Source organism: Triticum urartu, chromosome 1A, assembly GCF_056163025.1.
Source record: "Triticum urartu cultivar PI428250 chromosome 1A, HENAU_Tu73, whole genome shotgun sequence".
Classification (NCBI taxonomy): domain Eukaryota; kingdom Viridiplantae; phylum Streptophyta; class Magnoliopsida; order Poales; family Poaceae; genus Triticum; species Triticum urartu.
In genome coordinates, this window is record NC_141873.1 from 497,196,311 (window position 1) to 497,206,941 (window position 10,631).

Here is a 10,631-nt window from a genome sequence, read left to right on the forward strand (position 1 = left end):
CCATGATTTCGCCGGGCGTGCGCGCACGTTTCTTCGCTGCGTGACGGCCGTTGGATCGTCGGATTCTGCCACGTGAGCGGCGCGGATCTCTCCCGCCTCGCAGCCCCGTCCCCCACTCCCTCCCTCCCCCCTGAAGCGTGGCCACTGGCGACCACTCCCAGGCTCCACCTCGCCGCCACCGCCGCCGTCGCCGCGGCGTCTTCTCCGCCTCCCCGCCTCCATTGGTCGCCGGCGTCGGCTAGACAAAGAGGGAGAGGTCGGCTTAACTGCGATGGCGCGGGCTCCCCTTCCTGGCCCCGCTCTGTCCCTCCTCGCCGTCATCCTCCTCCTCGTCGGCCGCCGCGGCGCTGCCGGGGGCGGCGGCGGCGGCGGAGGAAGGGGAAGCTCCGTGTACCCGGCCCCCGTCGTCTACCCGCACCACTCCAGGCAGATCTCCTGGCATCCCAGGTCAGCCGATTTTTTCCACCGCCCCTGCGCTCGCCTTGCTTCATCTCGCCTCCGATCTCGATTTGGGCGGGGTCGTCCAACCAGACGGCTGATACGTGCTTGATGTCCTGCGCAGGGCCTTCCTCTACCCGCACTTCCTCACCGACGACGAGGCCAACCACCTCGTCTCCCTCGTCAGTGCTTCTCCCGCTGCTCCCAGTCCCCCATAGAAACTCAGAGAGCTATTGCTGTGGGGCTGTGTCTGATTCTGGGGTTCTCCTGCTTGTTTAGGCCAGGGCGGAGCTCAAGAGGTCGGCGGTCGCCGATGACACGTCCGGCAAGAGCAAGCTCAGCGAGGTCCGCACCAGCTCCGGCACCTTCATCGGCAAGGGCCAGGTCGGCCATTTGCTTTTCAGCTCATAGGCATTATATCTTAGAAAAGAAAATTCCATGGATTGGTCATCTCTCTTGCATGTTTCATCTGAAATTTGAGCTCAGCATCTTATGTAGTACTACAATTTTCATGTTCCATAGCAATTACTCATATGTCATATGTACTCTCTTATAGGGCACTGTCTATATATGTACTCTTCATGTTCTTTTATTTCTCAAGGGAACAATATCTTGTTTATTTAGTGACTAGCCATAGCTGGGGTCCAGGAGTACAGTACAGTTCAGGTATTTTCTTCTGATGATCAATTTTTTCATCCGATGACCAATCATGTCCAAACTTGTAGGATCCAATTGTTGCTGGTATAGAGGATAAAATTGCCGCATGGACATTTCTTCCAAAAGGTTGTGAGACAATAACATTGCACTTTTCTATTCATGCATTTCGGGGGTGCTTATTATTGCAGTTGTAGAGAATAAAAATATGTTCCATTTGTGAATTGTATTTGAGTTTGATAGGGGAAGAACTTTTTTTAGCTGGTTAGAATCCAGTCCAACGGACCTAACCAAACTGTGGACAGATCTTCATAGAAACATAAAAAATGTCCAAAAGAGGTAGAACTTTTGCCTTTCCATCAAGTTAGGAAAGGAGTTCTCTAAAAAAGTTGAGAAAAGAGTATGAAGTACAAATTCACTTCACACGGAGATACAAGTGCATCTAGCAGCTCAAGGTGTAGAAAAAGAGCTAAAACATCATACTGTCCTAGTTACCCTACGACATTGTACTAGTTGGCCAAATTCTATGCTCAAACTACCACAACATGTCACACACTATGTTCACCATTTCCATTTGTTTTCCTAATTGTATTTTGTGCTTTGCACAAGTTTTCAATGCAAAGGGTTAAGAGCCATGGTGTTTTACCCTCTTTGATCATGTCCACATTTGACTTGAGAACCTGTAGAACAGCTACGTGTTGTTACTTGGACATATCATGTATCTGTTGTGGTGTCAAACACTCAAACCCAATGCACTACAACACCTTTTGCTGTTGAGCATTAGCATTAGTTTGGACTTTGAATGTCATGTCATAAAAATCCTGGGCTTGATAAAGAGGATTTTTCAGGGTTATTTATTTGCTGCACTTCTGTTTATATATTCCAATTTTATGTGTATGGTAGAAAGTTGAACTTCAAGGGTCTGAGAGTCTTACTGTTTTCAGTTTTGCTTATAAGTGTTATAAAATGACCAGAGAACGGCGAAGATATGCAAGTTCTAAGATATAAGCGTGGTGAGAAGTATGAACCGCACCATGATTTCTTCACCGACAGTGTTAACACTATCCGTGGTGGACATCGTGTAGCTACTGTACTCTTGTACTTGACAGACGTTGCAGAAGGAGGGGAAACGGTTTTCCCCTTAGCCAAGGTAAATTTTCTTTCTTCACAGTGGTGGTGCTCAATAAGATAGAAAATGTGTCAGATTGCTGATTTTTCGTCTGAGCCAGTCGCAAGTAGCCATTAGCACCGTAGTGTTCTCCTGTACTTCTATTTTTGCGATGACTCCTGTACTTATTCCTAGATATGCCTATTCATTTGTCAAACAGGCACGTAAAGGATCACACCATAAAGATTTGTCAGAATGTGCACAGAAAGGACTTGCAGGTATAATTTTCGTGCTCTTTTCCTTTTTGGCGGTCCTAATTCCCGAGTTATCAATTAGACACCCGAAACATTTCTTGACTGACATGCACCTGTATCCATCGTTCCTTAGTGAAACCACGAAAAGGGGACGCCCTTCTGTTCTTCAACCTTCGCCCCGACGCGGAGACAGACCCGTCGAGCCTCCATGGCGGATGCGAGGTCATCAAGGGGGAGAAATGGTCTGCCACGAAATGGATCCGCGTGGCCTCGTTCGACAAGGTCTATCACATGCCAGGCAACTGCACCGACAACAGCAACAGCTGCTCGCAGTGGGCGGCGCTGGGAGAGTGCACGAAGAACCCGGCGTACATGGTGGGAACCGCGGCGCTGCCCGGTCACTGTAGAAGGAGCTGCAACGTGTGTTAGCGCTGGAATGGAATCCTTGGAACGCCCCTTGTTGCTGGAGTTGGGGTTCATGAAGGAGCGGCAATGGCGGGTCGAACTGAGCTGGTGTCCCACGAGGTTTGGTCGTCCAGATGGTACCGGTTTCTTGTTACTCCCTGATGACAAGCTGGTTCCTGGCTACCAATGTTTATTTATTGATTTGTGCTAGGCAGGCAGAGATGGATTGATTGTTAGAGTTGGTCCATGACAGGTTTCATGAGCTTGTGGTGCCGTTTTGTGTGGGTAGACTGTAGGGACTGTAATCTCTTTTCGCACTCTTGTGCTATACTAGTATATATATGTAGCACGAGCACGCCCTGAATTTGACTACTGTGGCACTATTACAACGAACTGAGGGGGTGTTTGGTTCAGGGACTTTTTAGTCCCAGAGACTAGAAAAAGCCCCTAAAAAGTCCCTAGGAACCAAATGGGAGGAACTTTTTTTATAGGGACTAGAAAAAGACTCTACTGAAGAGTCTTTTTTGATTAGTTCCTGGGACTAGAAAAAGTCCTAGGACTTCTGAACCAAACACCCCCTGAATCATTCATGTGCACAGAAGAGAATGTCGTTGGGCGCTTGCCCGTGGTGTGATGATGCTGAAGAGGAGGCGGTTTGCACGGAACTGCTGCAGATGAGGGAATTGAATGCCTCTCGTCTGGATCACGAGAGGGATTGCTGGCTGGTGATGCCTTTCATTCATTGCAACCGCAGAAAGTGCCTTGAATTCAATTCTTCATCGCCCCCGAAATGCGGAAATGGCTACTACTGTAGCCACCTTGCGGTTGCCGCCTTGCCTGACTTGCGAGGTTGCGACCGAAGGGGGAGACTTTGTGTGAGATCTATGAGATCGATTTTTTTGAAAAGAAAAACATGCTCAAAGATTCTGAAAAATTGTGTAGACACATCAACGTTTGATGTACAATCTCAAAAAAGTTTCAGCTCCTAATTCAACTTACATTAATGGAAACAAAAAAGAATCGAATTTGAATAATATCAAAGTGCTATTCACCCACGCTTTCACTGTTCGCATTTGAATTTGTCTTTTTTGAATCTCTAAATGTACATCGAGTTTTCAGCTGATTTTTTTTCCGGAGTTGCAGACATACCCCACATGGATGTACTCAAATAATTTCAGATTTTTAAAGAACATCTAAATATGATTTTTTAGGGTTGATCTGACAATCTCATCTAAATGTCCCCGCGATATGAATGATTGAGCATACATTCATGCACTCATACGTAATGTACCGTGTTAGTAGAGTACAGCACGAAATTAGAAGGAATTTCGTGCTGTAATGGAGCATGGCAACCGGACGGGGGCACGCTTAGTTGATGCGACTGATGTTTGTTCGGGCCACGGCTCGGCGTCACGAGGAAGGTGTGATGCGAGGGCGCATGCGCACACGACAATGTTATCGAGAGTTGCTACACCTCAGGTCACGAACGAGTTTATGAGTGAGCGACGGATCAATTGATTAGCATAGCACATAACATGTTGGCCGGAAATAACTGGTACTGTATTTATCTACTACCTAGAATCATCATACTGGAGTACTAGCACACACTGAGAAGCATGCCAATCATTCACGCGACAGTTTTTTTATCGAAGGATGAACAGCCTCGCTGGCCTTGTCCGCTTAGAAGAACACGATCCCGACGGCGAAGGAGGCGGCGAGGGCGACGAGGACGCCGGCGGCGTGGATGCTGCGCGCGGCGTGGCTGGGCTTCGGCGACGCCGGCGGCGAGGCGAACGGCGAAGGACCTGCGACGGAGATGGCATATACAGGAGAATATTAGTTGTACGCCTACTATACCACCGCAGTACTCTGCTCCACCATGGCACTAGTACGTGATGACAAGCACGTGAACTGAAACTGTGTGCATGACTGTGTGTCTATACTCTGCACCTACGAGCATACATGTGGCCACCGAATGCTTCAGCCTTACTTCGGTTTTTCTCTTCTTTTATTTATGTATATATATATATATATTATATTTAACTAATACTCCCTCTGTTCGGAATTACTTGTCGCAAAAATGGATGTATCTAGACGTATTTTAGTTCTAGATACATCCATTTTCAAGACAAGTAATTCCGACCGGAGGGAGTATCTAGTACTATCAATTTCTTGTAATTAATCATTCCTCTTGGTCTTTGACTCTTGGGCAGCCAGAAAGAATTATTAAACTGAAGCCACAACTGAAATTCTACTAGTACTGCATGCGGCGGCGCTTACCAGCAGGGTACTGCGGGCTGTCGCCGGGCGACATGGGCGAGGGAGATCCCGGCGCGGGCGCCGGAGATGGGCCCAGACGAACATTGTATCCCATTGCTGCGAGAATAATATCCACACAGATCAAATCCACCTCAATAGAGACTCGTAGAGCAGCAAATCCAGCGGCAACCTGCAGCGGAAGGGCTCGAGTTAGTTTATTACTACCTGCGCAGGTGCTGAGCGGCGGGGTGGCGACGCGGCAGACGCCGGGGAGCGCGAGCGCGCGGGCGTAGTCGACGGCGATGCCGAGGGAGTCGGCGGCCCCGGAGAGGAGCTCGCAGAGGCAGACGGGGTTGGAGCCCACCATGCCGGCCAGCTCCGGGCAGCACGGCTTGTCCGGCGCCCGCGCCTTGCTCCCGGCCTGCACGTACGGCAGGCAGTCCGTCATGTTGAGCAGCGAGTTGAGGCACGCCGCGCTCAGCCCCGCGGCCGGGCCCGGCGCCGCCGCCGCCGCCGCCTTCGGGGGAGCCGAGGGTGGCACCGCCACGTGCGGCGCCTGCGCCTGCGCGCATGAGAGTGAGAGTGAAAGCGAGAGCAGCGCCGCCGCGACCAGCACGGCCGGCGCCGACCGCTGGCGTGGCGTCGCTGCGAGCGCCATGGCTGCGGCCTGCGGCGGTCAAGGGCGGGCGGCGGGTTTGTTGGGAAGCGGTGGGAGCGAATTAATGCGGTGGCGGACGGGAGGGAGGATGCGGGCGAGCGGTGCGGCTTGGAGTGTAGTAGTGCAGTGGCGGATCGGAGGTGGCGTTTATATAGCCGTGCAGCGTGGGGGAGGTGGCAACTGGGCTGCACCAGCCAGATGTTGTGTGCCATCGAATGAGCGGACTACGTGGCGAGCGGCGGCTGCCAACTTTCGGTGCATTTCAAGGGCATGCATATCTATCTCTAGGATTCGCAGGAATTTCACGTGAAATTTGGTTAGTTTTTTTTTGAACACAAATTTGGTGAGAATTTGGCATGAATCCCGCAGGAAGCGGATACGAGAATTCACATCCCATCAAGCTCTGCAACCACTCAGAAAGCTCTCCGTGTGTCTACAATGGACACTGAATTCTTGCTGCAAAATGGAGATTGAGTTCGTGGGAGAAATAATGACCCCGTGCATGGTGCTTTCCAGTACGTGTTGTGGATGAGGATGGTGTCCTATTGCTAGCTTTGGAGGCTGTTTGTTAGCAATGGCGGCAATGACGGCAGCAAGAGCACGGTTAGAACCAGTCCGTTGCTCATAACGAACGCGATGGTCGATCTATCCCGCCATTCCCATTACTGACGGAATGGAACGTCCGTCTTCTCCTCCTCCTGCTCTTCTTCTTCCTTGTCCGGCGATAAATGCGCTCCCGGCGGCGCACTCCACGACCGGTCGACGACGCCTGGCTGGAGGAGGACGAGGACGACAGACACAGTTTGACTTTGGCATGCGCGATGCGTGCATGGCAGTGCACACACAGCTGTTCTTGCTCACACGGGCAGGCATTCAGATCAAGCAAAAAAATAGCAGTGTCAAAGTGGAGTGCGTGCCTTCTTTCTCCCTGGGAATCAATGGCGTCACGTCGCGCTGGGCGGTGCACGGCTGAGCGATGGCAGATCAGGGGAGAGCATTTATGTTACAGGCTGCACGCACGGAGCCTGCCAACAAAATTCCCTACCATACCAGTGATATCGACAGTGATGGCAGAGCGGCTGATTGTTTTGTTTGCAAGACAGGTCAAGGAGACAATTCATACCTAGTACGTACGTGAAACCAATTCAGCTCATCGATCGGATGGGAATGGGATCGATTCATTCCAGCGGGTTCGACGTAGTGCAGGTTGATTTACAGGCTACTGCTAGCGTCAGTCGGTCAGCGACCTACAGAGTGATATCGACAGCATTTCATTTCCACCGTAATAACCTCGAAACAGAAACACCACTCCTGACAGGGTCCTCCAGAAGCAAGCGCCCTCTTCTGTTCGATTCCATCAACCTGTCAAAGAGTAAGACAGCTTAATGGCATCAGAATGGAGTGACAGATTCTTCTTTCCATTCATAGGAAAATCAACAGCTCGAGTTCTCATCCTATCAACACCTGTAAAGTCATCACAAGCCGGCACTATAACGCCACCCTCGCTGAGATTTCAGATTTGCAAAATGAAACTACACACAAAGTGCGAATCCGTATATTAATTAAGATAGCCTGTGTATATCCCTTGAGAAAAACCACTCGAACCCCTTTAGTTCATGGTTATGTCACAGTGCAGGCATAATCAATGCGCGGATGGCTGTGATAGATATTCAACTAATGACAACATCTTTAAAGCGCATTATAAAGAGAAGTGCTATAAATATATTTAGATACCCCCACTGTTTTTATTTCCTCCGCATATTAGATTTGACTTTAGTCACCAACTTTATAGAAAACAATATAAACATTTACCGTAAAAAATCTATATGATGTGGAAGTACATTCAATAACGAATCTAATGGTATTGATTTGTTATTGTATATGTTAATATTTTTGTCTATAAACTTTGTCAAAGTTTACAAAGCTTGACTTTGACCAAAGCTAATACGCGGAGTAAATAAAAACGGAGGGAGTACCTTAAAGGCCAAAATGAGCCACTTCCTCATCTTCTCCTTCTTCGTCTTCATCTTCTTCATCATCGTCATCAATCTCGCAAAATCTGAAATCCTCCAGCGCCTCCTCTTCTTCCTCCTCGTCCACATCGCCCATCATTTCTGAAGAGGGAATTCTGTCCTTCAAACCAGTGCTGAGCACCACAGTTTGTCCTTTGGACTTCTCCATATCTCTTCTCAGTCTTTCCATGTTCTCGTTCCTGCGCTCAGCCTCTAGTCTCTCCTTCTCAGCAATCCTCTTGTCAAGATCAGTCCTGATAAAGATTGTTAGATAAGAGTAACTAATAAGTTTTTTGGCATCTATCATAGAGGACAAACCTATAAGTCTCCATGTATTCTTTGGCACTTGCTTCTATAGCTTCAAAAAATGCAGCAACTCCAGTGCCAGATACCGCTGATACTCCAACAGAGCGTAGGTTCTTGTAGAATTCATCCAACACAAGGGAGAGACTGCGGGTAAATGAAGAGGAGTATGACGAGTCGGAATCCAAAGCTGCCTGAAATGCTTCAAAGTCTTGCATCCACTGGTCCAGCAAAAAATTGAAGGCCAAGTTACAAAAACTTTGAAGAATGAAACATCATGGACACATGTCACAGATGAAAACCCTGTTTTATAAGTATATTTCACATTTCACAATACAGATTGTTCGATAAACCTAAACCATACACGCCAGCATGGCAGCTCAAATGTGACATAATGACAAAAGAATAGCCAAAAGAGGTCCAGACTCCAGTGCACACTGCATACAAGTACTCCCTCCATTCCAAATTACTCGTCATAGAAATGGATGTATCTAAAACTAAAATACATCTAGATACATCCATACCTGCGACAAGTAATTCGGAACGGAGGGAGTACAACACAGTATGGAATATACATGATAGTAGCTAAATGCAATAGCAGTGTACATAATCAAGAATAGCGAAACTGAAATCATCACAAGGGTGTACCTACCTCAAGAGCATACTCGTGCTTGGCTACATCAACCTTGTTAAATGTCAGCACCAGAGGCAAACGGGTCTTGTAGAGGATACTGCATGCATACATCATGTTGCTCATAAAGGTTACAGGGTTTGTTGACCTGGGGGTGTCAACCACATATGCAACAACTGTTGGAAATGTTGATGCAAAAGCTTCAGTTATGATAGCTCCTGAAGCCGACCAAGTGAAGATTTCAATCTGCCCTGGGGTATCCACCAGCACATAATCCAGCTGGTCTGCTCGGCTTTCAATAACAGATATAACCTACAAGGATGAATATTGGACATACATTAGCGAATGGTACTACAAGAATAGAGGGAAAAGTCGTGTCCCAAATACCCGGAAATGCAGCATACAAATTTTGCAGAAAGAAGTTGGCATTATTCAACACGCAATCAAATAATTTTCTATGAGCTCAGCATTAGGCTATAAATTAAGCACAATTCATGCAACAGTTTACATTGAATGGTAGAAATTGACATGAATCAATTACCAAAAAGAACACATGAAACAGCTCAGTCATCTTCCATTTTATATAGCCTAAAGGAGGATTTCAATGATGCACATTACCATTCTAGACATATGATATACATATAGGATGGGTACCTCATCAAACTTGGTTGAGAAGAGGTTGAGTGAGGTAAGAATGCCACCATTGGGACCGAGTCCGTACTCTTTCATCACCTCCTTGTACCGCACGGTATCGCGGATGTCAATGTTGGCCCCGAATGGCAGCGTCATCACCGCAGGGTCAAGATTGAGCACGTATCCCCTCATGTTTGTCGATGCCTGCATATGGCACACCAGACGGTGCATGAAGGTGGTCTTCCCCGTCCCTGCATTGTTAGAGCAGATCAGTAAGCTTCCAATCCCAAAATCTCTCAGCAAAAGCTAACATGTCGCAGGTTCGCTGGGCCATCCGTGCTACTGTAATTATAGAAATTGAATAGTGGCGAACGAAATCGAGCGCACCGGCCATGCCGATGACGAGGACGACCACCGGCTTCTTCTTGAAGCTGGTGCGGCCGGGGGCAATGGATAGGCTCCCGATGGAGTCCGCGAGCTCCTCGTCCTCCCCCTTCCCGTCGGCGTCCGCCTGCGCACGCCATACAGGACAGGAAGCCCAGAGGCAATCAGAAACAAAACCCTGAAGAAAGGGATGGGGGAATTCCCCGAGAAAAGGTTGGCGGGCGGCGGCGGCTTGCCTGGTCCTCGAGGTCCATCTGGGTGGGCTTGCTCTCGGCGGGCGGTTCGGAGTCGATGTCCATGGGCAGCTCGGGTGGTGCCGAGAGACGGCGGCCGGAATCGAGGAGGTTGACGGGGACGGGGGCGGCGGCGGCGAACCAATCGGGGAACGGAGTGCGGCGTACGGGGACGGGAAGAGGGCTCCTGTTCGTGACAAGTGTGGGTTCGACCCAACCCCGTGAGTTCGATCCGTTGCATTTTTGCGGGTTGGAACTATACCTGGCCAAACCTGAGGCAAAAAACCTAGGCCCGGGCCCGGCCTGGCCATCGGGCCTGTTTTTTGGGCCCAAGCCCGGCCCGAACGTGTAAAAGCCCGCCGGGCCTTGGGTCGGGCCTTTTCAGAAAAGCGTAAAAATAATGGGTCTGGGCTCGACCATCGAGCTCAAAATCTAGGCCTAAGATTGGGCCGTGTTGGGCTTTTTCAGGCCGGGCTTCCCATGGCCAGGACCAGTTGGAACCCCATCCACACCGCACTCCAGGCCGCATTGGTTTCCATAACCATTTGTAAATGGCCCATTTAGTCTACGTGAACCTGGCACATTTGCTTTAAAATGTTGTTGCTTGCATTCCAGGCCACATCAGGTTGAGTGTGGTGAAGAACTTCATAATCTTCGTA

General features: G+C 49.1%; 3 protein-coding genes across 4 annotated transcripts; 1 reads left to right on the forward strand and 2 right to left on the reverse strand.

Moving 5' to 3' along the window:
• LOC125521989 (putative prolyl 4-hydroxylase 4) lies at positions 1–3,232 on the forward strand. Its single transcript, XM_048687055.2, has 7 exons — positions 1–447; positions 563–620; positions 718–822; positions 1,164–1,221; positions 2,067–2,242; positions 2,421–2,478; positions 2,588–3,232. The coding sequence occupies exons 1-7, from the start codon at positions 272–274 to the stop codon at positions 2,881–2,883; spliced, it is 927 nt and encodes a 308-aa protein (XP_048543012.1). The 5' UTR covers positions 1–271; the 3' UTR covers positions 2,884–3,232.
• Positions 3,233–4,350: 1,118 nt separating this feature from the next.
• LOC125536457 (uncharacterized) lies at positions 4,351–5,915 on the reverse strand. Of its 2 annotated transcripts, XM_048699694.2 has the most exons (3): positions 5,344–5,913; positions 5,140–5,235; positions 4,351–4,664 (listed from the first exon to the last, which is right to left on the reverse strand). In XM_048699694.2, the coding sequence occupies exons 1-3, from the start codon at positions 5,774–5,776 to the stop codon at positions 4,540–4,542; spliced, it is 654 nt and encodes a 217-aa protein (XP_048555651.2). In that variant the 5' UTR covers positions 5,777–5,913; the 3' UTR covers positions 4,351–4,539. The 2 variants fall into 2 exon arrangements, with proteins under 2 accessions (XP_048555651.2, XP_048555645.2); XM_048699688.2 differs by having other exon boundaries at positions 5,140–5,915.
• A 970-nt stretch (positions 5,916–6,885) lies between these two features.
• On the reverse strand, positions 6,886–10,199 carry LOC125536476 (GPN-loop GTPase QQT2). Its single transcript, XM_048699706.2, has 7 exons — positions 9,976–10,199; positions 9,743–9,866; positions 9,377–9,606; positions 8,744–9,034; positions 8,107–8,312; positions 7,753–8,042; positions 6,886–7,138 (listed from the first exon to the last, which is right to left on the reverse strand). Exons 1-6 carry the CDS (start codon positions 10,036–10,038, stop codon positions 7,754–7,756), a joined length of 1,203 nt encoding a protein of 400 aa, XP_048555663.2. The 5' UTR covers positions 10,039–10,199; the 3' UTR covers positions 6,886–7,138; position 7,753.
• Positions 10,200–10,631: the final 432 nt, after the last annotated feature.